The 25684-nt window shown below is 47.8% G+C and overlaps 3 protein-coding genes and 1 pseudogene across 7 annotated transcripts; 2 read left to right on the top strand and 2 right to left on the bottom strand.

The window, feature by feature from the left end:
- Positions 1-222: 222 nt before the first annotated feature.
- On the top strand, positions 223-5630 carry TCTA (T cell leukemia translocation altered). Of its 2 annotated transcripts, XR_013162772.1 has the most exons (4): positions 223-680; positions 1067-1121; positions 2259-2390; positions 2728-5630. XR_013162772.1 is itself a non-coding variant. In XM_077129317.1 (3 exons), the coding sequence occupies exons 1-3, from the start codon at positions 458-460 to the stop codon at positions 2299-2301; spliced, it is 321 nt and encodes a 106-aa protein (XP_076985432.1). In that variant the 5' UTR covers positions 223-457; the 3' UTR covers positions 2302-4998. The 2 variants fall into 2 exon arrangements, 1 of the variants encoding a protein (XP_076985432.1); XM_077129317.1 differs by having other exon boundaries at positions 2259-4998.
- Positions 3882-9116, bottom strand: AMT (aminomethyltransferase). 2 transcript variants are annotated; one of them, XM_077129312.1, is made up of 9 exons: positions 8671-9116; positions 8401-8568; positions 7787-7867; positions 6784-6915; positions 6235-6313; positions 5789-5934; positions 5525-5705; positions 4976-5131; positions 3882-4873 (listed from the first exon to the last, which is right to left on the bottom strand). In XM_077129312.1, the coding sequence occupies exons 1-9, from the start codon at positions 8797-8799 to the stop codon at positions 4695-4697; spliced, it is 1251 nt and encodes a 416-aa protein (XP_076985427.1). In that variant the 5' UTR covers positions 8800-9116; the 3' UTR covers positions 3882-4694. The 2 variants fall into 2 exon arrangements, with proteins under 2 accessions (XP_076985427.1, XP_076985428.1); XM_077129313.1 differs by lacking the exon at positions 6784-6915.
- Positions 9117-9242: 126 nt separating this feature from the next.
- On the bottom strand, positions 9243-13515 carry NICN1 (nicolin 1, tubulin polyglutamylase complex subunit). Of its 3 annotated transcripts, none has more exons than XM_077129315.1 (6): positions 13370-13515; positions 11961-12137; positions 11592-11705; positions 11060-11131; positions 10606-10710; positions 9243-10531 (listed from the first exon to the last, which is right to left on the bottom strand). In XM_077129315.1, exons 1-6 carry the CDS (start codon positions 13418-13420, stop codon positions 10490-10492), a joined length of 561 nt encoding a protein of 186 aa, XP_076985430.1. In that variant the 5' UTR covers positions 13421-13515; the 3' UTR covers positions 9243-10489. The 3 variants fall into 3 exon arrangements, with proteins under 3 accessions (XP_076985430.1, XP_076985429.1, XP_076985431.1); XM_077129314.1 differs by having other exon boundaries at positions 13289-13514; XM_077129316.1 differs by lacking the exon at positions 10606-10710 and having other exon boundaries at positions 13289-13515.
- A 3330-nt stretch (positions 13516-16845) lies between these two features.
- LOC143656782 (intestinal-type alkaline phosphatase pseudogene) lies at positions 16846-17886 on the top strand (annotated as a pseudogene).
- The last annotated feature ends 7798 nt before the right edge of the window (positions 17887-25684 follow it).

Here is a 25684-nt window from a genome sequence, read left to right as displayed (position 1 = left end):
CGGGCGGGCTGGCGGGCGGCGGGAGGGCGGGGAACGACGTGCGCGTCCCCGAGCACCCAGCCGCCTCGATCCGGCATCAGTCACGGCCCCGCGCACGCGCCCGCACTCACAGCTCAGCCGCGATTGCTCAGGAGTGCGTCCACGCCCTAAGAGCAAAGCGCTTAACCAATCATTGCTGCCGCGCGGGGCATCACGGGAGCAACCGGGCTATAAAAGACCTGGTTGCTATTTTATTCTCCCCGGGTCACTCATCCTTTAAGCAAGCAGGGTGGGGCTAGGTGCGCGTGCGCGGTTTTAGTACTCCGCCCCAAACTGCCAACTCTCCGCGCAAGCGAAGTAGGCTGTCCCTCCCTGCCTGGGTGTACGCGTGCGCACTAACGGGCCTGACCCTGGAATACCAGGCGCCTGCGCGGTGGAGACTACGGTGACAGTCCCTGAGGTGGGGTGCGGTTCGGTCATGGCGGAGCCTTGGTCTGGGCAGTCATTGCAGACTCTGCCCACCACGGTGCTGAGCGCGCTGGGCGCCCTGGGCAACGAGTTCCTGCGGGAGTGGGAGGCACAGGACACGCGTGTGACCCTCTTCAAGATCCTGCTGCTGTGGTTGGTGTTAAGTGTCCTGGGCATCCAGCTGGCGTGGGGGTTCTACGGGAGCACGGTGACCGGGCTCTATCATCGCCCAGGTGAGGCTCCCCACCAATTTCCGTGGGCCGGTCGCCTCCCCCTTCCCCCCGGCCCCGGACTGCATCATTGAGCTCCCCGGAACCTTCGACTACCATTGGTCTCCCAAGAGCCTCGTCAGAAGTTAACGTGATATCCTGACCCTTGCCACCATCTCATTTCACACCAGAATCCTCACCTATCCACCCATCATATTGTAACCGTTTCCCAAAACCCCCACCAAGAAATGCCACTAATCCCTGAGGACTCTCCCCGCCCCTCCACCCCAGGGACTTTCTATCAAACTATATGGCTAGCCCCTGACCTGAGCTGATACCTGCTCAGATCCACAACCCCACAACCCCACAACCCCAGCCGGCTGCAGCTCTGGCTGTATTCCTGCCCCCAGGTCTGGGCGGCCAGAACGGATCCACACCTGATGGCTCCACACATTTCCCATTGTGGTGAGTATATCTATCCCCACCCCATCACCATGCTTGACAGGTAGAAGACAATCCTTTTCTGGGAACAGGGCTCTCAGGGCAGAAGTTCACAAGCTCAGTGGCATCTGCATCAAGCTCCAAGGTCTGCAGACAGAGCTCAGGCTTCAAGTTGGGGTGACATTCAGGTCTGGACAGCCACTCTCAGCATGCTGTCCAATCTGTAGGATGGGTGGTATTTTTGTCATCATTTAACAAATATGTAAATAATTTCAGAGAGATAAAGTAGCAGTTCCGTTGGATTTCACTTTACTGCAAACCCCTCAGCTTAGAACGCAGGGGCCTCTGTCCTAAGCACAGTCTTCATCAGGGTCAGTCTCCTTGACTTATGAAACATGAACTCACTAATCAGGGCATTCATTCAGCCCTATCACATGGCAGAGGCTATGCTTAGCCCAGAGGACAGGGCTCTGTTCACTGGGAGAGCCAGAGATTTTAAAGGGAAGGACAAGAGTGTAGGGTTGAGGACTATCAGGGAAGGCTTCTCCAAAGAAAGACACCTAAGCTGAGGGTAAAGGCTGGAGGGATATAAAGTATATCATGCAGAGATAATGAAATGAACAAGGCCCAGAAGAAAGAACACAGATGGCATATTGGAAAAATTGACAAGGCCATGATACTTGCTCCAAGGGCAAATAGGGGAATGACCTGCAGGCCCCTTATCCCAAGGTCTGGGGAACTACTGAAGTACTGAGCAAGGCCATGGCTTCATCTAATTTGCCTTTAGAACTGCCTGCATCATGGCTAGTAAATGAAAGGATTTAAGAGTGAGGGCAAGAGGCCAGTTAGGAAGCCTGCCACTGCCCAGGTTTCTGTCTTGAGCAACTGGGGAAGGATGGCAGCACCATTGTAACATCAGGAGGTAAGGAGGTGGGGGTGTTCCCAGAAGAATGAACAGATCTGCAGGGGAAAAGTGGTGAGCCCAATATGGGCTCTAGGGCCTGTGAGGCATTAAAGGTCTGGACCTCAGTGGCCAGTGAAGCCTTATAGTATAGTTTTACCAGTCTCAACTCAGCTAAGAAGGAGCTGGGGAGAATCAGTCTCAGGGACTATTCTGCTTCTGTGGAATAACCCCTTATTTTTTCTCTCCATCACTTTCAGGGAAGCAGCAGCAAATGAACCTCTCAAAACCCACAGGGAATAAGGGAAGGCAGCAGAGGGGTCTCCAGGGGCACATTCCCTCACTGGGTTCTGCTACTGCCCAGGCCCTAGGACAACTGCAAGCATCTCCAGGTTGCGGGCTGGGAGGACCCCAGTGCTTACAGTGTTGGGCCCCTGCTGTCCTGGGCCTTGCCTCCATCAGCTGTAGGCACTGGGCCAGCGAAGAGTTTGCCTCCACCTCTCTCGAGGATCAGAACTTGAGAGACGCCTCTGGGAGACTAACAGCCCATTTTTGGTCCTGGCTTTCTCCTGTCCCTCTTCCCGTTCCCCTGGGGTATAACCCCAAACAAGTTTTTCTCCCTGAGAAGTCTGAGACTTATCAGTTCTGGAATTTATAAGGGAAGTCTATTCTTCCTCGAGCCCTGGGTTTCCTTTCCTGGATTTCTTTGATTTTTTTCTTTGTTGGCAGGGAATCGGAATCCTAGTTTGGGCCAGGCCTTATACTCTATGGTTACTTAGTGGCCATTCAGATAAAAGGCCTCATGGCAGGGGCAGCTGACACCATCCAGAAATGAAGGCACCAAACATCCTGGCCCTTTTAATGTGAGTTAGACAAAGGAAATTGTTACTTCCCAAGTGTACTACTCGTGTTCCTCTCAACCCATCTCAAAGGAAGCTGAATTCTTGAAAGAAGCCGAGTGGCCAAGCCTTCACATGGCCTCCCACCCCCACCACTGGATACCCATGGGATTCTGGGCCTGCACCCTGCCCTTACTGGGAGGTACTGAGCAGTTAGAATAGAGCAGTCTCATCACTTCCCACCTTGATTTGGAATGGGGGCCTCATCCTAGGAACCCACAGGCTTAGCTCCTCCCCACCAGCACCATCTCAGCCCTTAGAAGCTCTCAATGCAAAGAGCCACAGGCCAAGCAGGCCTGCCACCTTCACGATGGGCCAGGGAAGCTTCCAAAGATGTGGGTGGCAGACAGTCACAGAAACACCAGTTCCTGAAAGTGTGGCTCTGGACCTGCTTCCCTCTTACTGGCCACACCACTTCCTGCCTCTGCCAGGCCACTGACTACCTCAGTGTTCTGCTACCTGCTTCTTCTGTTTGATATTACATTTCCATCTGGTACCCTTAGCTTGGGCTCTTTGCCACAGAGGTGCACTGGAAATAGGGCTACACTGAACTCATGTACACATACCCACTCCAGAGATGTCTTCTGGCTAGCCGGGTGATGGTCTTCTCAGGCCCACCCTCCACCCCCAAACAATCAGTCTCACATCTCCACCCCAGGCTCAACTGAGGATGGAGCTTATTAAACACAGACGTGCATCATTGTGTTGGTTATTCAGACCGACGAGGGTGTGCATGCACAGGGAAAACTGGAGAGGGAACACATGGGGGAGTTGTTGCCTCTGGGTACCCAAAATGCAATGATCTGCAGAAATGGGATGGTAAGGTTAGCTCCCATGAGGAGTGGTGGTTGGGTACCCATCAGGGCTACAGCTGTCATTTCTTAAGAAACCAAGCCCTTATTCAGAGAAATTCAATCCAAGCCTGACATGAAGGCTGGGAAGGTAAACATTGGGCTGGCACCCCAGGAGCCCTGTGGATAAAGCACAATGAAACAAGAAACTACAGTAAGCAGGGAAGAAAGCAGCTCATTTAATTTTTTCAGGAGTCAGTGGAGTTCAGTAAGGGGCCCCAGGGATGAAGATCAGCCCAGGATAAGGATAAGGTAGGTCCAGGAGGAGACCTGCCTGACTTAGCCTGGCCTGGCCTTAAAGCAGCCCTGAGGTTCGGGACAAGTGATCTGAGCCTGGCCTAGTTTGCTACTGGGCAGGAGGCTGGGCCAACTCAGGAATGTGGAAGAGTGAGTCCATGTTCCCCAGCCTTCCCCAAGTTTATACACAGACACAGCAGCCCTCCTGGGCCAACCCTCTGAGTCACGCATCATTCCTACCCAGGGAGAGGCAGCAGTTTGTATTTATGTTGAAAGTAAAGTGAAGGAGGTGGCCTGAACCCACACTGCCCAGTGTAGTAGCCCTTTTCAGTGTGAGAAACAGCGTTGAGAGAGGTAGGTTGGGCAAGCTTTAGCCTCCCCACAAAGGTGAGCTTTGTTTCACAATCGGAACCTGGCAGAGTAGAGAGACCAGATTCTCACAGCCCTCCAGCAGGCAAGAATGGGGTCAGTGGGAACATGGACTGAGCCAGGACATTGGGTAAGCTGGTCTGTGGCTCATAAACGGGGTCCTGAAGTTGGAGTGACATGGGGGAAGGAAGAGGATAGGTGGTGTGCCCCACCCCCTTACCCCCGATCAGACAACCAAAGCCAGCCCCTAATGTGTTCTGCCTCAGCTTCCTGACTAACCATTTATAGTGTGGCCTCTAGGGCAAGGCTTCTGGGGAGTGGGCCCTGCCCTTAGCCATCCTCACTTGAGAGTGTAGTATTTTGTGGGAAGGAAGGGCATTTTGGTGACCACAGCTGCCTGCTGCTTGCGTCGCACCTCTACCAGCAGTAGGGTCCCTGGTCGACTATATTCACAGGGCACATAACCCATTGCCACATTCTTCTTCAGGGAGGGAGAAGGGCAGCCACTGGTCACAGTACCTAGCCAGGTGTAAATCCTGCATTAGTATCACACTCCCAGCCCAGCAATCCCACCCTTCTGGGGAAGGGACTAGACCTCCCCAGCTTCTCTAGTCCACCTACCGATCACAGTACCCTCAGTGCTCAGTATGGGGCTATGTGCCCGTACTGGGGCTCCCTCACAGATCAATCCCACACGCCTCCGCTGCACCTTGCCCTTCAGCTGAGGAACAATGACCGTGGCTCCAGGGAAATCCATGGCAGCTCGGCGGCGCTTCCCTGGAACATGACACACCAGAACTAAGCACAGGCCATAGGAGCCCTGGCCACAGCTACAAACTCCAAATGACATCCATCAAGCATTGAGTCCTAGTGAGTCCCTTCACTAGGACTTCCCCCAGGACTCTTTCCTCCCCTACACTGCAATTGGTCAGCCACCCATTTCCTGACCCTTGGTCTGGGTGGCCATGCTGCCTACCTCAGCCTGCCCAGGGTCCTTAGCTTCTAATGGGCAAAGCCATATTGGCACCTCCAGGCAACAGAAGCTCAGGGCCAAGTCACATGCTCCAGTCTATACAACCTCGGGAGCAGTGAAGGGTTGTCTGGTCTCTGGTCTCATCAAGGGTCACTCCAAACTTCAAGATCCCACCCTTAAGTGCCAGCCCAGCTCACCCAATGTCCAGCTCAGGCTGCCCTCCACAGGCGTGGTGTGTTCATCAATGTCAGTCCCATAGAGGCAGAGGCCTGCCTCCAGGCGCAGGCTGTCGCGGGCCGCCAGCCCTGCCAGCTTCACCTCTGGGTTTTCCAGCAGAGCTGTTGCCAGGCGGACCGCCTCCACTGCTGGCACTGAGATCTGCACGGGAAACCAGAGTAGGTGAGCAGGTGACCCCCAGAATCCTCTGCCCTGTATTGCCCTGTGCCCACTGCTTAACGCACCTCTACACCATCCTCCCCTGTGTAGCCACAGCGGGTCACACGGCAGCCAGATACACCAAACACCTCCATCACAGCACTGGTCATGAAGGGCAGCTTCTTTAGGTCATCTCCCACGCCAGCCTGCAGCACCTGGGACGTGGTGGGGCCTGGGCCCAGGGAACCAGTGACCAGGTGTCCAGGTCTCAGTTCCCTTGAAGCTGGGCCACAATCTTTACTCAGGGACCAGAACAAACTAAGCTGCTCTTCCATATTTTGCAGGAAGGAGAAATCACTCTTGCCCCCAACCCACAGAGCCTTTTGGTGGATTGGGGGAGGGCAGGATACCAGACTTCATAATGGCACACAAATATCACATTATCCACACCTTCCCTCTGCCACAGCTTTGTGCTAAGCTATGGATAAAGCCAGGAAGGCAAGGGTGAGCTCCAACCCAGCCCAGCTCTCACCTTGCAGGGCCAGCAGGGCATTATCCACTACCTCCAGGCCCACATCACTGCCCTTGCTCTGAAGTTCCCTGACTTTGTCCTGGAAGGAGAGACAGAAATACTGTATCAGCCTCTAGAACCACCTATTGAACACCCACCACAGCCAACTACCGACTGAGCTGGGCAACAAGACAATGGGCTGGATTTCATATTACAGTTAAGGCTGAGCCTCAGAGAGGTTGTGGAATTTTCCAAAGATCACACAGCTACTAAATAGTGGGAATGACCAAGCCCAGATCTACCAGCTCTCTCGCTGGGCTTCAGACCTCCACCCTCACCAGAGAATGCTCACTCAGAAGCTAGGGTCAGTTTTACACACCCCATCCCCCCCCCCCCCCCCCCCCCCCCCCACTGCAGAACAGAGGAGGACCTGCTCTAAGTCTCACAGGTGTTCATTCACTCAAAGAGCAATTTTCTGAGTACTTTGTACATGCCAAGCCTGTTCTGGGCACTAAAGATGCCAATCTATAAACAAGAAGACAGGGTGCCTAGGGTTCTGAGGAGCTATACCTGCATGAGGGTCAAGTCCTTGTCCCGGCAGGCAGCATTGGATACCACGTACAGGTGCCCCTCAGAGGTGTTGGTCACAATCAAGTCATCAAGGATGCCTCCAGCCTCGTTAGTGAACAGTGATAATGTCCCCTGGTACCGAAGTGGATTATCTTTGCCTCCAGGTCCCAGAGGCCATGGTCAAGGGTGAGTCAGACCCACCCCTGGGCCTACATAGACACTACAAATTCACCAATCCTCAAGCATAGGGCTGGGGTATGCAAGGTGCAAGGCAAGGTCAGCAAGGACCCCTGACCAAGGTGAGGGTCTTTAATCTTCAGGTACCAAGAAAGTATTCATCCTCTCCCCACCTCAGGAGACCTCCCCATCTGTTATGGCCTCTACACCATTCCCCCCTCAGTAGTGAGCACCCCATCTCACAGTAATGCATGACACCTACGATTTATTTCATCCTACCCAGAGCTGAATACTGCTCAATATCAAGATCAGAAGCTTGAAAATCCTACACACTCCTCACAGCACTCTACATCAATGCCCACAAAGATACTGTGAGGCTGGTCTTGGCTTCCCCACTGGATGGATAATGAGCCTGCAGCTCAGAAGTCACATTAATCACCTTTAGATCTTATTAAAGTACAGGTTCTAATTCAGCAGGTCTGGGGTAGGACCTTAAACTGTAGTTCCCCGGCAAGCTCCCACATGGTAGTGAGGCTGCTGGTTTAGGGACCCAGTAGGAGTTATGTGGCATGGAAGGTCACAGGGAAGCAAATGAACCCTGGTTTCTGGCCTCCCAGCCTGATGTAGCTTGCCTGTGATAGGCCTCTCTGCAGATGGCTGAGTATCTCTGGAAATGACTCAGGGACTCTGTCCCCGAAGACCCTGGACCCTGAGAAGCTATGTCTAATCTATCTCTATGCCCCCAAGCCCACAGTAAGAAGTCAGCCCTTGTTTCGTGGCTAATGGCAGATAACATCCATTGAGCAGAAAAAGAAAAGAGACCCACCTGGTTTGACTTCAGCTCTGCAATGTCTCCAACCACTAGACTCTCCATGAGCTTCACACGGTCACAACCAAGTATCTTGGTCTGGGGAAAAGATCAAAAGTCTCAGGCCACTCGGAGAGCTGAGGTCCTAGCAGAATCCACTAGCCAAGAAGGCATCCTCCCTGGCATTCACAGCGTAGTCGAGCCCAGCTGAAATGCCTGACAGTCTTTTGGTTCTGCAGGGGCCCCACCTTTTGATTACCCCACATCCCCTAGCACAGGAGAGGGCACACAGAGAGGGAAGAAGAGGTCACGGAACTCAAGAGGTCCCAACACCTTCCTGAATACCCCCTTTTTCAAACCAATACTCAAAGACAGTAGATGCCAGCTCAGGATGTTAAGGCCTGCCACTAAAAGTGAAAGCAGGCCTAGAGAGATTAGTGAGGAGACAGACTGTCAGGGTGCCCTCTGAGTGAATTTCCCTGGGGCAGCAGTCAGTCCCACAACACCCCTGAGACCTCCAGCTCTTCTGGGAGGCCTGCCCTTAGGACCCATCCCCCTGCAAACAAGGATGAGGGCCACCGTAGACAGGGAGAAAGGCCTGGTCAGACAGTTGGCGCCCTCCCCTGGCTCACCTGCAGCATGTGGGACACATCAAAGAGTGAGCAGTGCCGGCGTGTGTAAAGGTGCGATTCAGTGTGACTGTCCTGGTACTGCATGGGCAAGCTCCAGCCAGCGAATACCACCATCTTCCCGCCATGGGCCAGGTGAAAGTCATAGAGTGGCGTCCTATAGAGTGCGTCCTGCAGGCGGGTGGGTTCAGTGCCACTAGGGCCCTAGCCCCTAGCCGCCTCCCTCCCCCACCCTCCAAGGTAACCGCCAAGACCTAGCCCCCTCTATCCCACCTGTGCACAGCTGAATAGCCGACCCATAGCAGAGCAGGGAACCCGCAGGGGCGAGCTCAATCGGGCCACCACGCTCCCTAACTGCCACATCGTTGCTCGCAACCGGTGCAGCCGGCACACTAAAGCCATCACTCTGCTGGGCACGCCGGGAGATGTAGTCCGATCCCTTCCCGAACAGCCCTCTCTCCCGCACGGGCTTCCAGAAAAGGAGATGGGCAGCCCTCAGGGCAAGGCGGGCTTTTAAGCAGATTGCAGTAACTCCAAACCACAGGAAAACAGCCCTGGATCTTCCAGCCTGCTGATAGGGCAGGTCAGCCTGCCTAGAGGCAGAACTATAAGGGGCTTAGACCGCCCCCAGCAAACCTCCCAGCCTCCAAAGGTCAAAGTTCTGAAAGGCCCGAATCACACAGACAGCTCATCTGGCAGGGGGAGGGGGAGTGGAGGGATGGAGGTAGGGAGTGGACAGATGACTGGAGGGTTCAGCCAATGTGGCAGGAAGAGCTCTGCAACAACTTGGCCTCAGATGAGAGTCCCCAGCTCTCCCACTGTATAAATACAGGTAGCCAAAACAGTTATGTATTCCATAAGTATTTATTGATTTGGTTGCACACTGGGCCCTCTGCTGGGCATTGGGGACACAGCCATAAATGAAGCACGGTTTCCATCACCTCATCACTCCCCCAAACACACACACACTGAGGGTGCTGCTCCCTAGGCCCAGAACTACGGTCATTACACTCAGCAAAAACTGAGTGGGACTAAGTTAATGACCCTGTAGGCAAAGATGTCACCTGCAAGAACTCCAAAATGTGGCTGAAGTTTCCCCAGAAAGCTGGAGGCTTCCACATGTGCCCAAGTTTCCAGGCCCAACACAAACTGCCTCATAGCAGACCCTAAGGGCAAAACCAGGAAGAATGAAAGAACCAAGGGGAAAGGATTTTCATACAATTGATAAAGGAAGAGCAGCCTACCTCATTCAGCTGGCAGGCCTGGGATGATTTCAGCCTCTCAAGAAGCAACAAAGAGAACCCTCACCTGGGCCCACCCCCCCACCAAGGATGATCCCTGGTCACACCAAGCAGGACCCTTGAAAGAGGACAGCTGGGAGAAAGAAAAAAGATATGCTTTGGGATATATCAGCTATCGGGCCGATCCTAGGCCTCATTGTTTGGCCCCAGACTTGTCAGAGGTGCCTGCCCAGACCAATGGATTGGCAAATTTGGATACACATCCAGACACCACCCAGGAACCCAGGAACTCAGGCTGGCTTCACACCCTATCTTTACTCCCCAGGCAGGCAGGAGAAAGCTGTAGGCAAATTTCTTTCTGTGGGGTAACACAAAGGGAAAGAAGGTCACATATGTCTCAGAAGGAAGAAATGGGGATCCTGTTTCTTCCTCCAACTTCCAAGCAAAAAGAATGCCATGGCAGCAGCAGTCTTCCTGGGTTAGATCGGGCAGGTTCAGGTCAGTCACCCCAACCCACTGTATTCAAGGTAAGGGAACAGGCAAAGACAGGGCTGTGTGTACATTTTGGTGGGCAGAGCAAATGACACATAGGGTTTCTTGCTAAGTAGAACCAGAGTTTTTAGGGGAGGAGGAAGAGAAAGAATTGAGTTGCAGCCAGATAAGGACAGCACACCCTTGCCTGGAACTCATGCTGAAGTGACACAGTGAGCCCCCAAGAATTTGGAATCTGTAAATGTGGCCCAGACAAAATAGGCATGCAGGCGGCACTCAGAATGCACAAGGACACACTTCAGCCTGAACCAGGCCTGCATGGGCACAGAAAGGCCAAGGTCTTGGCTAGGAGCCACAGCTCAGGTGTAGGAGAGCAAGTTCAGGTCATAACAGCCATCCACCTGCAACACAAAAGGTCATCAGGTCTGAACCACTCAGGGCAATGCAAGCCAAGCAGAGGGAAGAGATCACTCACATCAAAGCGGCCGATCCGCGTGGAGGTTTGATTGGCCCGGATCATCTCTGTCAGCGCCCACATCTGCTGCACCTCGGAGGATACCCTGCCAGGGTCTGGGAGACCCTGCTCCAGAAGGAGGGGTCAGTGGCCATGGGTCTCTCCCCAGCAGTGCCCTCATGGCCCCAGAGGGTCTAAAACGGACTATGGGGCCCCCCAGCAGGGACCAGTCACATTCCCAAACAATCTATGAGATATGAAGTTGGGGTCTGGTTTGCAGTAAGCAGCCTGGCCCTTCAGCAGTGTTTCAAATCCCATGCTCCAAGAGGGAACACCAAGAAGGAGGAAGGCACAAAGTGAGCTGAGGGCCCTGGGTCCAGGCCGGGATTCTTACAGAAAGGGGACCACCTGGGCCTGTGCTGGACACCAGAGCCATTCATTCATTCACATGGTTTTTATCCAGGGAAGGGCTTACCTCAAGGAGGGGGGCAGGCTCCTCATAGGGCACTGGACTGGAAAGCCACTTGGGGAAGGCCATTGAGGGACTCTGTAAGGTAAAGGCATACTGCCCTGAGCTAGGTTGAGCAAGAGAGCCCTGGGACCAGACTCCAAGGTCCTAAGAGCAGGAAGATGGGGCCCCTGAGCCTCAGACACTGAGAAAAGCCTGTTCAGGGGGTCCACTAAGGCCCAAGAGGGAAGTTAGGCCATGGAAGCTCTGCTGCTATACAGATGGAAATCAGGGAATACTATGATCAACCACAGCAACTGAATCTTCTACCAGCACTGACTATGGGAGCGGTGGGTGGCAGCACGCAGCCCTTCCCAAAGCTCAGGGGATACAAGGACATGGCCTCACTCCTCATCATGAGCTTTCAACCACATTCAGCTAACTTCTGTGAAGGCATCGTTCTGAGTCTCACTATGCACATTCATCTCCACCAGCTCTCCCATGTATTGGGAGCCTCCTGGGGAAAGGGCCACCCAACAGCTCTGGGCTAGTCACCTACCTTTGGTCCCTGTTGGTAGATCTGCAGTTCTTCCACTGTAAAAGACAGCCACAGTGGCGATGGCTGCCGCAGAATCAGGCGCAGCTCCAACACTCTGGCCATGTCACACAGCATCTGACATATATACACAAAGACCCAGCAAGGCCCCAGCTCACTGCCCAGAAGCCTCCCAACCAGCATGAGTCAAGATGCTGCCTCCCCAGGCCTTTGGAAAGGAAAGAACAGTAGTCTTCCCCAAGGCATTCACCAAACAGCAACAGCCCAGGTCAGCCTTGCCCCTCCTCTTCCCTCCTGATGTAATGGCCCAAGTTCCAGGCTCCCTATAATCCCTCACTTGAGCTCCCCTAGCCATGCTGAGGCCCAGCTGACCTGGTGTTTGAACAGTGATACATACTCCTGGGACCCCTCCTCACTGTGTGGGTCAGGCATCAGGCAATAGTCCCGCAGGCAGGTCACCCACTTGGCCGGTGTATGCATTGTGTTATGCTGGCGCACCCGGATGCTCAGAAAGGCTGTGTAGTAGTTCTTAAACATGATCTCCTGCAACTAGAGCACACACCCGCTGCTACAAATCAGACTCAGAACCAGGTCCAAGAGGCTCAAAGGTGTCATCTCTCCCTTCACTTAGTAATGTACTCATTTACTAAATTATCAACTACAATAAGCATCTATCTACTGAGGCCCAAAGACAATTTGGCTTTCCTAGAGGAGTTCACAATCTAATGAGAGGGTTGTGCAAACTAACCGCTACTACAGCTCTTGCCCACACCCAAGATGCTGCTGAAGTCCAGAGCCCTGATTTTGGAGAAGGCAGAAAATGTACCTGATGAGGTCTAAAAGACCTCACCAAGTGGAACAGGAAAGATAAGGAATAGAAAAATAATATATACAAAAGATCTCCATAAGGTCAAATACCCTGGCACACTCCTGGACCAGCAAGATACTCAGCCTGGTTGCAGTGGTTCTTAACCCTGACACTCATCAGAAGCACCAAAGGAACAAACTTTTTTTTAAATACAGGTTTCTAGGCTCCACCCAAACCTACTGAATCAAGATCTCCAGGATTGTGCACTTTCATGACACTTCCCAGCTGACAGTAAAGAACAGCTGGGGAGAACCACAGAACACAGCACAAGGCACAAAGTACAATGGCCCAGAGGCAGTGGGTGCCCACACAGACCATCCCTGAATGCCAGGTCATTAGAAGGAAAATTTTATCCTTGGTGTTGAGGTCACCTGTCATTCTGCTGGCTGATAAGAAAATGCAACTGGGAATTGAATGCTGGAGCCAGTGGAGGATCTTGATGAGGGATGAGCTAAATATGATTTCACCAGGGATCTTAGGAATGGGCAAGAGGCAGGTTAAAGGTTACCTCATTGTCTAACAGTCCCCGGAGAACAGGGACAAAATGATCTCCCACTTCTATTTGGTTCACACTTCTTATTTCCAGCATCTAGCTTACTATTATAGTAAGCTGTCCTGGAGTGAGAGGTGTTGAGGAGGACAAGACACAAAGATGCAGTCTAGTAAATACATGTTAACCAAAGGGAAACATAAATGAATGTGTAGCTGAATCAGGGTAAGGGGGCAGTGCAGAGGCTCTCTGTAAAAAAATTTAACACCCAGGACACACCAAGTCCCCAGGTCTGACCGGCCCCGGGGCCCTGGTCGCGGCAACCAGACGGGGCTTGCTCACCTCGAAGGGCGCGGCGCTGGGAAAAGTGACATCGATAACCACCACGCCAGGGCGGCCGTGGGAGGTCCGCACATCACCCACCTGCAGGGCCACAGTACCTTTCACATGGCAGGGGACCGACACACGAGACATGGCGTCAGCGGCCGCGATCCTGGGCAGCCGCCGCCCCCGGCCTCAACCACCGGTCCTCCGCGAGGTCCGTAGCCGAACCTCAAGAACTACGACTCCCGAGAGGCCCAGTGTACCAGCCAGCCCCGCCAATCAGCGATGCTCAAGGCTGGCCGCGATCCGGAAGCGCCTGCGGAAGATCTCCTTCAACCAATGACAGCTCGAGCCTTCGACAGCCCCGTGGAAGTGCGCCCTGCCACTGCAGAAATTTTATACCTCACTCTTCTGCAATGGAATCGTCCTGTGCTTGCTTGCCTTTCAGGGCACCTCCTCAAAGCTCGGCTCCCGCCTCGGTTCACGAAGGCCGTCAGTTAAAGCACGTACAGCGATGAGCGCAGATGACTACAGTGCCTGGCCAATATTAATTGTTAATTACGAAAAATACATTTTAACCATTATTTTTTTAAACGGGAAAAATTTGAACAGATATACACAAAAGAAGATCAGCACAAGAAAAGTTGCTTAATACCTTTATTCATCAGGGAAATACAAATTAGAACCCCTATACACTCTAAACTGACTAAAATTAAATTCTGGTGAGGATGTGGAATCCCAGGACTCCTCATACACTGATGATTTACAAACACTTTGAAAAAGTCTAGCCACTTCTTTAAAAGCTACATTTATGCCTATAATATGGTGAAGGAATTGTATTCCTAAGTATTTTGTTGTCCCCCCAAAGACTTTATTCATAATAGCCAAAAATAGGAAACAACTGCAATGTCCACAACAGATTAACAGAATAACACTGTGGAATATTACTCAGAATTAAAAGAAACAAACAGCAGGTACACACAGCAACACAAATGGATCTCAAATGCATTGTTAAGCAAAAAAGCCAGATCCAAAAGAGTACATCTATGATTCCAGGAAATTCTAGAAAAGGCGAAAATAATCTATAGTAGTAAGAATCAAAACAATGTTGCCTGGGGCCAAGGGTAAGGAGAAGGGTTTGACTGGAAAGACATACAAAGGAACATTTTGGGGTGATGGAAATGTTCTGTATTGTGATTGTGGTGGCGTTTATATTGTCTAGACATTTCTTAGAACTCATTAAACTAAGTATTTAAGATTTGTGCATTTTATTGTATCTAAATCATACCTCAATAAAAGTGATTTTGCAAAAAGCAAAACAAAATTTTTTTAAGAGATCATATTTATCATTACCATGAAATATTTGTGAAAACAATGCCTCAGAGATTGTCAGTTGAGCCCATTTTATAGATTACAAAGCCAAAGCCAGAAGTGGACCGGTGATTCTCCAAGGCAAGAAAGCAGTGTGGAGTAGAGCAAGAATCACGGTCTTTCTTGGGTTCCCACCACTCAGACCAGAACTCTCTAGGCAGTGGTCGGTTCCTGGTGACCTGCACCTCTTCTGTGCTGAGAGTCTCCAGAGACACAAGCCCAGCAAAGCCTGTGGAACTCTCAGGGTGGGTGGACAGGAATTTTGCTCTAGTTAGGTAGCTTTCTCAGCCCAGGCCTGGACATCATACAAAAATACAAAAAGAAAAAAAGCGATGAAGTAATTGAAAAACAGAAGAAATACAAGACATACAGAAAACAAATAGCAAATGGAAGAAGTAAATCTCTCCTCAGTGGATTCTTAAGTGTCAAAGGATTAAACTCCCCTATAAAAGACAGGGATTGGTGGGTAGGCCATGGTGACTCAGCAGGCAGAGTTCTCGCCTGCCATGCTGGAGACCCAGGTTTGATTCCCGGTGCCTGCCCATGAAAAAAAAAAAGATAGGAATTGGTAAATTGAATGAAAAAAGTATAATGCATCCATATGCTCTCTTCAAGAGACTCACTTTAGGTACAAAGACACAAAGAAGTCGAAAGTAAAAGGGTGGAAAAAGATCCTCCACGTAAAGAGTAATCAAAAGAAAGCTGAAATGGCTAAAAAACTGTCAGACAAAATAGGTTTAAAGTAAAATAAAGATTACAAGAGGCAAAGAAGGATATTATATATTGGTAAAAGGTTCAATCCAGCAGGAAGATATATTATTATAAACATATGCGCACCTCACAACAGAGCCCCAAAATATATGAAGCAGAAATGGAAAGAACTGAAAGGAAAAATAGACAGTCCTACAGTAATGGTTGGAGATTTCAATACCACTCTTTAAATAACTGATAGGACATCTAAACAGAAGATAGATAAGGAAATAATGAACAACATTATTAACCAATTAAACCTAACAGACATATGTAGAACTCTCCACTCAACAACAGCAGAATACAAATTCTTCTCAAATGCACATGGAACTTTTTCCAGGATATATTATATGATAGATAGTATATATGTGTGTGTGTGTGTGTGTGTGTGTGTGTGTGTGTGTGTGAATACATTTATACATTAGATCACAAACAAAATCTTAATAAATTAAAAAATATTGATAATCATACCAAGTCTCTTGTTGGACAAAATGGGAATGAAACTAGAAATATATAACAGATGGAAAATTGCAAAATTCACAAATATATTGTAATGAAGCAACACACTCTTAAACAACTGATGGGTTAAAGAAGAAATGACAAGGGAATTTAGAAAATATTTTACATAAGCAAAATTGAAAACAAAACATACCAAAACTTAAAGAATGCAGCAAAAGCAGTATTAACAGGGAAATTTATAGCTGTAAAGGCCTACATTAAAAAAGAAGAAAGATCTTAAATCAATAACCTAAACTTCCACTTTAAGAAGCTAGAAAAGAAGAGCAAACATAAACCCCAAACAAACAGAAGTCAGAAAATAATAAGGGTTAGAACAGAAATAAATGAAATAGAGAATGGAAAAGTAGAACCAACAAGCCAGAAGTTGATTCCTTAAAAAGAATCTAGATATTTAAAAAAAAGTAGGTAGATGGCAAATAATTAAAATCAGAAATGAAAGTAGGGACATTACTACCAACTTCATAGGATAAAAAGGATTAAAAGAGAATGCTACGAAAGACTCAAATCCAGACAACCAGGACACCAGCTGGCATCCCGGTGTCCCTGCTTTGCAGCCCCAATGTCTTCTGGGTCCAGGCTCCCTGGGAGCCCAGCCTTCCCTGCCACCCACCAACGGGTAGACATACAAACCTCCTGGTTGCTGCTACTGCTGGACTTGAGAGTGCAGCTCTCAGTGGGCGTCATCTCAGTTGAGGAGGAGGATCCAGCCTTCTGGAACTAAAAGACAGCCTCTGCCATGAACATGATCAAGAGGCTATAGCCCATCCAGACTTCTGCCATGTACCTCATCTTCTTCCTGGGGGATGGCATGGGCATGGGAGTGCCCAGATGACAGCCACTCAGATCATAAAGGGGCAGCTAACTGTTAAGCTGGGGCATGAGACTCCCTGGTCAAGGACCACTTCTTGTACTTGGCTCTGTCCAAAACCTGCAACATGGACAGGCGGATGCCGGACAGTGCAGGCACAGCCATGGCCTGTCTGTCCAGGGTCAAGACCATTGTTCTGAGTGCAGCTGCCCTTATGAGCCAGTGCATAAAGCCCAGCCGTGAGACTGCCTCTGTGATGACCCGAGCCAAGGAAGCTGGGAAGTCTGTGGGCTGGTGACCATCACTCAGGGTGCCGGCCAGCACATACGCACACTTGAAAGTCATGACTAATACTCAGATGCCAACATGCCTGCCAGGGCGCTGAACAAGAGCTGCCATGACAGCCACGCAACTCCTCTCAAACATGATCACTGACATGTTCCTGGCGGAAGCCACAAATACAAGTTCCTCAAGGGGTCCTCCGACCCTGAGTACCCAAGTGATGACAGGCAGAATGGAAGGAGACTGGCCCAACGGAAACTGATGCTAAAGTAGCTGGCAAACCTGGAAGCCCAGTACGTGAGACACATCATTCAGGTGTCTCAGGATTCCTCTATAATGTATCTCATGGACCTCTTTGAGCCAGGAGAGCCCAAATATGAGAAGACCAGGACGTCAACCGGAACCCACCTCTGATGAAGATAACAGAGGCAGCCCTGCACCTGCTGAGCATGGACGCCCGTGGCTTTTGCCTGTTCATGGAGGGGGGCAATGGCACAGCCCACCCGGCACTGACTGAGGAGGTCATGTTCAACTCCACCATTGAGAAGGCAGGCCAGCTCACCAGCTAGAAGGACATGCTGATACCTGTCACAGGAGACCACGCCCACGTATAGTGGGCTATACATTCAGGGGGAGTGCCATCTTCAGGCTGGCCCCCAGCAACGCCTCTGACTGCGAGACCTACACTCCATCCTCTGCCACAGCGGTGCAGGTGTTGTGCTCAGCTCCAACAGCCGGCCCAGCGTCTCCGTGAGCCAGAGCACGGACCTCATGTACCTGAGGCAGGCAGCCGTGCCCCTGTGGTCCGAGACCCAGGGATGAGGTGCACTGCATGTACTGCATGTAGGAGCAGACCTTCATGGTGCCCGTCTTAGTTTTCGCTGCCTGCCACGAGCTCTAGGAAGCCTGCCACCCCACCCAACGCCAGGAACTGTGGGCGGCCTCCTCCAGTGCTGAATGTCCACACCCATCCTGGGACCCGGGACCTCATCGTTGGATCTCTTGTTCCCTTGCCCCAGGTCCACACAGACCCTCCCCTCAAGGGGCTCCCTCCAGGCGGGCGGTCCCCGGACTCCCAGGCACCAACCAATGCACCAAAGGGATTTTGTGCTGCGCCAGTAGCCCCTGCAGCCAAGAAACAGGCTGCTCAGACCCCACTTTCCAGCCCCCTCACTACCCCTGCTGAGGACCAGGCAGGCATTGTCCTAGAGTTGCCCCTTTCTGGCTGCCACCTACCCAGACACCAGCTAGCACCCTTCTTGGCTTTGGACAGTTTCTACCATCCCAGCAAACATGACCGAAAAGGCCACTGGGACTGTGGTCCGTAGGGCAGACCTGGATACAAAGTCCATGGCTACCCCCTCTCAGACCTCAAAAAGGGCCTAACAGCCTGGTTATACACTGGCCCAAAGTCATTCAGTTTTACCGATGCTCAGAGGGACAGGTACTAGGATCCAGGACTGGTTGTGGAGGGAGTGGAATGCAATGGACAGTGCCCTCCACAGCATCAGCCTCAGCCTCCTTTCCATCTCTGTCAGCGTTTGGTCCCTTCTACTGCTCTCCCAGGTAACGGAGAAATTACGATTTAAGGGATATATATATTTTTAATATTTTTATTATAAACAATGAACAAACATGCATACATTCTTTTATATATATATATAATTTTTTTAAATAGCAAAATAAAAACACCAAACAAATGCAAACATTCTTATTTTGATCCTTCGGTTCTACATATATAATCAGTAATTCACAATATCATCACATAGTTGCATATTCATCATCATGATCATTTCTTGGAATGTTTGCATCTATTCAGAAAAAGAAATAAAATGAAAACAGAAAAAAAAATTATACATACCATACCCCTCACCCCGCCCTTTCATTGATCACTAGCATTTCAAACTAAATTTATTTTAACATTTGTTCCCCCTATTATTTATTTTTATTCCATATGTTCTACTCGTCTCATACAAACATTCTTGATATGGTTACAATCAATGGCTCACAATATCATCACAGAGTTGTGCATTCATCTATGAATACACATGAATACATAATCATTTTTTTAACATTTGCATCTCTCCAGTAAAAGAAAGAAAAAACTCATAAATGCCATACCCCTTACCTCTCCCTTTCATTGAGTACTAGTATTTCAATCTACTCAATTTATTTTAACATTTGTTACCCCTATTATTTGTTTATTTCTTATCCATATTTTTTATTCATCTGCCCATACCATAGATAAAAGGAGCATTAGACACAAGGTTTTCACAATCACACAGTCACTTTGTGAAAGCTATATCATTATGCAATCATCTCCAAGAAACATGGCTACTAACACAGCTCTACCATTTCAGGTACTTCCCTTTAATACACCATAAACTAAAAAGGGGATATCTATATAATGCATAAGAATAACCTCTCAACTCTGTTTGAAATCTCTCAGCCACTGACACCTTATTTTGTCTCATTTCTCTTTTACCCCTTTCGGTTGAAAAGGTTTTCTCAATACCTTGATGCTGAGTTCCAACTCATTCCAGGATTTTTGTTCCACGTTGCCAGGAAGGTTGACAGCCCTGGGAGTCATGTCCCACGTAGAGAGGGGGAAGGCAGTGAGCTTGCTTGCTGTGTTGGCTGAAAGAGAGAGGCCACATCTGAGCAACAAAAGAGGTTCTCTGAGGGTGACTCTTGGGCCTAATTTTAAGTAGGCTTAGCCTATCCTTTGCAGGGATAAATTTCATAGGGATAACCCCCAAGATTAAGGGCTCAGCCTATTGATTTGGTTGTCCCCATAAGGGGTGATTTTGATTACTGAAACATTATATAGATATTCCTTTTTGCTTTTTGGTATATTGGAGTACACAGAGGGAAATATCTGACATCTGTAAATTGTAATCCAGCTGCCTTGGTCTCTGACAATGATTGTATAGCCTTTATATTCTGTCCCTGTGATTATTAAAACCTTGTGACTAACCTCCATTTATACCCATTTATCCAATTTTTCAACTTTAGAGTCTTGTAAAGACAGCCCCTAATGCTTATTAATGAAGGGACTTAGGTCAGCCCAGAACTAACCCACCCCAAGTCCAAAATTATCTTGATAACCGAGACTGGATCTAACCAAAACGGCCTCACCTGAAATGCACAGTAGCTTAGACTTTAACCTACAAGTCACCTGTATGTCATTATAATACTAAAAATCACACCCACTATCATATTAAGGCCACCATTTTCTTATGTACACTCTGTGACTAAGCATATAATCCATCTGCACACGCTCAATAATTGGATCAACTCTAATTACATCATCTGGGGCCACTGTGCTCATTATCCTAAAACTTGCCCATCTTTTAATTCTACAAATTATCAGAATTACTGCAGTTCAGGGAGACAGATTTGGGTTGAGAGGCTGTCTGACCTCCTGCTACGTGCCTAGCAATAAGCGTTTTCTCTCTTTGAAACCCTAGTGTCTTAGAAATTGGTCATTTGAGCACATCAAACAAAAGAGTCCACCTCCTTTGTCTGGCAGTAATTTGGTGACCCTGAAAGGAAGATGCCCAAGGTTCTGGAGCTCCAGCAGAGCAGTGAGCATGGTAATCAAGCCTTTTGTGGCTGCTGGACTGAATTTAATCTAAAGGCTTGGCAACTGGGGTTCCTCTGTTCTGCCGGCATTCCAGAGACTTTTGGCACCTTAAACAGCTTCAAAGAAAGAAACCATTTCCAGTTCCATCTCCAGACATCTGACTGGGTGAGTGGGTCATGAGGGTAAAAGTGGATCAGGAAGTAAATAGGGCAGTTAGAGTCCCCTAGCCCTAGGTCTGGGTCACACTTCCAGAACAATCCCCCTTGCTCTGCCCTCTACACCTTCTGTGTTAGGCCTAGAGGACAGGACCCCTTCCCCTATATGCCCTACCCCTGGCAAATATTTCAGAAAGCGTCTCCTGCCCCAATCCACACCAGCCCACATCTCCTTCACCCTCCAGCAGTTGCCCTTTTGAGATAACTTCCCATTACTCATCCTCTAACCTATTCTTGCAGTAAACTCCCTTATTCTAACTCCACCCTCCGGCAGATGCATTCTTGCACTAAACTCCCCTTACTCAATATCCGCCCTCCAACAGTTACAACCCTGCATTACTATGGTAGCATTTACATTTTAAATTTCACCAGTGGAAGGCTGCCAACTCCCAAAACCCGCCAATAAAAACCTACCCCCAACTCCCTACCCCCCAAGCCAGAAAAACCCTATCTCCTGCCACCTCGAGGCAGCCGTTTCTCTCTCTCTTGAAACACTGTCTAGGTGGCTCTGTTTCTTCCTGAAATAAAACTTCGCCTGAACTTCACATCATCTTTGGTGAGTTTGCTGAGTTTGTCTTTCATTCTGTTTTCTGGGTACATACTGTATAGGGTTTGAGGTCCTGACCTAAATTTGTCTGTTGAGCATACTCCTGGAAAATGAGTAGTCCGACAATTAATTGGTATTTAATAAAAGTAAGTAGGCCTGTTTAAGTGCTAGCTGGTGTGTTACCTAGTTATAGTGTTTAATGTTTCAACTGTTGATACATGTGTTAAGCGTTTAATGCCTGCTTAATTGTTAGTTGGTGTGTTCAATCTAGTTATTAATTGGTGTGTTACTTAAATATAATAAATGTTAAGTGTCTGTTTAAATTTCTTAGTGTCTTACTACATTTGTATCGATCAAATGTTCCTAACTGGTTACTGATTATGGAAATTCTCTAAATTCTATAGGACTGGATGGAAAACTGGAAAGATTTTAGTTATGAATCTATAAGAAAAAGGTTTATTTCTGTAATGTAATCTGGCCTCAACATGGGAAATGGCCTGAGAATGGCTCTATGGAAAGATACAACCATTACAGGAACAGTTAAAACTACTATAGGTAAATTCTGCAAAAAAGGCAGAAATGGGATGAGATTATATATTCAATTTTTTACTTGTCCCTCTCAAAAGTATTTCTGTGTTTCTGTTTCTTGTGTAACTAACACAGTTTGTGTCTGTCTGCCGGTTCAATGTATATTCTTCATACCTCCAGATAGTAATAGCAAATTAATAAGAAAATTATTAAATACCTCTATTTGAACTGCTTAGAAATAATTAGGTACCTTATATAAACATATGCATTGGTACTTTTGAAGTAAAAAAAGGAAAATCCTCCCCCTGTCTATGTGGGACATGACTCCCGGGGGTGTGGACCTTCCTGGCAACGTGGGACAGAAATCCTAGAATGAGCTGGGACTCGGCATCAAGGGATTGAGAAAACCTTCTTGACCAAAAGCAGGAAGAGCAAAATGAGACAAAAATAAAGTGTCAATGTCTGAGAGATTCCAAGCAGAGTGGAGAGGTTATCCTGGAGGTTATTCTTACGCATTAAGTAGATATCACTTTGTTATTCAAGATGTAATGGAGAGTCTGGAGGGGACTGCCTGAAAATGTAGAGCTGTGTTCTAGTAGCCATGTTTCTTGAGGATGATTGAATAATGATACAGCTGTAACAATTTGACTGTGTGATTGTGAAAACCTTGTGTCTATCGCTCCTTTTATCTACCTTATCAACAGATGAGTAAAACATACAGCATAAAAATAAATAACAGGGGTGTGCTAGTTTGAAAGGATGTATGTACCCTAGAAAAGCCATGTTTTAATCAAAATCCCATTTCATAAAGGTAGAATAATCCCTATTCAATGCTGTATGTCTGAGACTGTAATTAGATCATCTCCCTGGAGATGTAACCCAATCAACAGTGGTTGTTAAGCTGGATTAGGTGACGACATGTCTCCACCCATTTGGGTGGGTCTTGATTAGTTTCTGGAGTCCTATAAAAGAGGAAATATTTTGGAGAATGAAAGAGATTCATAGAGAGCAGAGCAGAACGACATAGATATGAGAAGCAGAGAGTCCACCAGCCAGCGACCTTTGGAGATGAAGAAGGAAAATCCCTCCCGGGGAGCTTCATGAAACAGGAAGCCAGGAGAAGAAGCTAGAAGATGACTCGTGTTCACCATGTGCCTTTCCAGATGAGAGAGAAACTCTGACTGAGTTCGCCATGCGCCCTTCTATTTGAGAGAGAAACCCTGAACTTCATCAGCCTTCTTGAACAAGGGTATCTTTCCCTGGATGCCTTTGATGGGACATTTCTATAGACTTGCTTTAATTAGGACATTTTCTTGGCCTTAGAACTGTAAATTAGCAACTCATTAAATTCCGCTTTTTAAAAGCCATTCCGTTTCTAGTATATTGCATTCTGGCAGCTAGCAAACTAGAACAAGGGGGAACAAATGTTAATAGATTGAGAAAAAAAAAAAAAGGAAAACTCTCTGAGCAGCAAGATTCAAAGTCATTTGTTTTATACTCACCATAAAAATAAACCTGGATATTAGAAAGAAACCACCTGGAATTTCCCTAAAGCTACAACAGCTTGCTGGAGAGTGGTCTCTGGGAAAGGCAAAGACCTTTTCCAATTGTCCCAGTCACAACTTTTAATGAAATAGATCCAATAATTGGAAATAGTTAAAGAATGGCATAGAAATTCTCAAAATTCCAGGGTCCTCACTTTATTAGCTCTATTTGTTTTTTTCTCTTTTTGGCATGGGGCAGGCTCTGGGAATTGAACCCAGGTCTCTGGCATGGCAGGTGAGAACTCTGCCACTGAGCCACCATTGCCCACCCAGGGCCCTCACTTTAACTTTCAATAAGCCAGGCTTCTTTCTTTCTGTGCAAACTATCCCTGCTCCCATGGCCTAAGCCCATAAGGAAAGCCTGGATGCTGAAAGATGGGGGAGGTATAGTTTAGAATTATTTTTTACCAGGTGTGGAGTTTAAAAATGGTAAGCATAGAAGACTGCAGAATAGGCCGCGTCTATTAAAATTATATTTTCCAATAATACCTTTGCAATGGTAACCAAAGTACTCAGAGCATTAGTAAAATATGAATAGCCTTGGGATAGGAGTAACTGAATAAAATGAAGTAAGTAAAATGAAAGATCTTTAAGAGATACGGAAAAGGTTTCCTGGATTTGGTACAGAGGTCATGGATTCTTTTGCCTGACACTCTCAATAACCAATTCCTGAGACACCAGAGTTTCAATGAGAGAAAGAGTTTATTACTAGGTGTGTAGTAGGACAGCAGGTGGCCTAGCAGCCCAAAATCTTGTCTTCCTGAATTACAGTAATTCTGATAGTTTTATCAGAGAAAAAGATGGGCAGGGTTTCGGATAAGGAGCACAGTGGCCCCAGATGATGTAATTAGAGGTGATCTAATTATTGAACATGTGCAGATTGATTACACGCATATTCACAGAATGTATGAAAGAAAATGGCAGAAGGTATAGGTGACTTGTAGGTTAAAGTCTAAGTTACTGCGCATGTCAGGCAGGCTCACTTTGGTAAGATCCAGTCTCAGTCATCAAGATAAGTTTGGACTTGGGTGGGTTAGTTCTGAGTGGACCCAAGACCCTTTATTAACAAACATTAAGGGAGGTCTTCAGTGATTACAAGAACTTAAAGTTGAAAAACTGGATGACTGGGTACAAATGAAGGTTAGTCATTAGGTTTCTACAATCACAAGAGCAGAAGATAGGGCTGTATAATTATTATCAAAGATCAAGGCAGTTGGATTACAATTTAGAGACTTCAGGAATTTCCCTCTGTCTGCTCCAATATTCCTGAAAGCAAAAAGGAATGTCTATATAATGATTCAGTAATCAAAATCATCCCTTAAATCCAGATTTCTTGGTTATAATTTTCCCCTCTGATTTGATAATTATCTCTCAATCTTGAAGGATATCTGGATGATGACTCTAACTGCTTCTAGGCAGAAAAGGGGCATTGTTATTAAGGGGGAAAGGGATGAAACTGTTCTTATTCCTGGAGAGTCCTGTATCTCTGAGTTTCAGAGCCTCTCTGGCATTGGAACAATCTGGAGGTTTCAAGTCTCTGAAAAACACACTTATTAAGTCAAATTTTATAGAGCACAGGATATCTTTCAGGGTTTCCAGGTACACTGTTGGTTGGGGTTTGCCATATTGAGGCAGTTTGCAATATCAGACTGAAACTTGCATTAGAGTAACCTCCAGAATGACCTCTCGACTCAACCTGAAATCTCTTAGCCATCGAAACTACTTCTTTACCCTCTTTTGGTCAACAAATCCATAATGCCAGGGCCAGGCTCATCTTTGGAACTTATGTCTCATGATGCCAGGGCCACTTACAACCCATGATGACAGGGCCAGTTATGTCCTATGATGTGAGAGCCAGTTCTGTTTCACACTGCCAGGGCCAGGCATGAGAGGGACTAATAAAGGATTGAATATATTATCTCACCCCATTTCTACCTTTTTGCAGAACAGTTTTAACTGTAATATCTTTAGCTTTAACTATAATGGTAGCATTTTCATTTTAAACCACTTTGAGGCCAGATCATGTTGCAAAAATAAAACCTTTTTTTATAGACGCAAACAAAATATTTTCAATTTTCAGTACAGCCTAAAGATTCCCTTTTTAAAAGAATTTCCATAATCAATAACCAATTAGGAACATTTGACCAATACAAATGCAAGAACATACAAATCAACAAATTTAAACAGACAGTTAACACTTATTATATTTAAGTAACACACTAACAAATAACCAAACTGAACACATCAATTAACAAACAGGTATT

The sequence above is a fragment of the Tamandua tetradactyla genome, chromosome 15 (assembly GCF_023851605.1).
Source record: "Tamandua tetradactyla isolate mTamTet1 chromosome 15, mTamTet1.pri, whole genome shotgun sequence".
Taxonomy (NCBI): domain Eukaryota; kingdom Metazoa; phylum Chordata; class Mammalia; order Pilosa; family Myrmecophagidae; genus Tamandua; species Tamandua tetradactyla.
This window is presented reverse-complemented; position numbering and strand designations above follow the sequence as displayed.

Excerpts from the sequence above, each read along its gene's own strand:
- TCTA (XM_077129317.1), top strand. The coding sequence starts at position 458 with ATGGCGGAGCCTTGGTCTGGGCAGTCATTGCAGACTCTGCCCACCACG. Across the intron at positions 681-1,066 it reads CGGGCTCTATCATCGCCCAG|GTCTGGGCGGCCAGAACGGA; the intron begins GTGAGGCTCCCC and ends TCCTGCCCCCAG. Across the intron at positions 1,122-2,258 it reads TCCACACATTTCCCATTGTG|GGAAGCAGCAGCAAATGAAC; the intron begins GTGAGTATATCT and ends CATCACTTTCAG.
- AMT (XM_077129312.1), bottom strand. The coding sequence starts at position 8,799 with ATGGCTTTAGTGTGCCGGCTGCACCGGTTGCGAGCAACGATGTGGCAG. Across the intron at positions 5,132-5,524 it reads CAGCCTGAGCTGGACATTGG|GGAAGCGCCGCCGAGCTGCC; the intron begins GTGAGCTGGGCT and ends GTCATGTTCCAG. Across the intron at positions 4,874-4,975 it reads CACTGAGGGTACTGTGATCG|GTACTGTGACCAGTGGCTGC; the intron begins GTAGGTGGACTA and ends ACACCTGGCTAG.
- NICN1 (XM_077129314.1), bottom strand. The coding sequence starts at position 13,420 with ATGTCTCGTGTGTCGGTCCCCTGCCATGTGAAAGGTACTGTGGCCCTG. Across the intron at positions 12,138-13,288 it reads CCAGCGCCGCGCCCTTCGAG|TTGCAGGAGATCATGTTTAA; the intron begins GTGAGCAAGCCC and ends TGTGTGCTCTAG. Across the intron at positions 11,132-11,591 it reads TCTACCAACAGGGACCAAAG|AGTCCCTCAATGGCCTTCCC; the intron begins GTAGGTGACTAG and ends TTTACCTTACAG.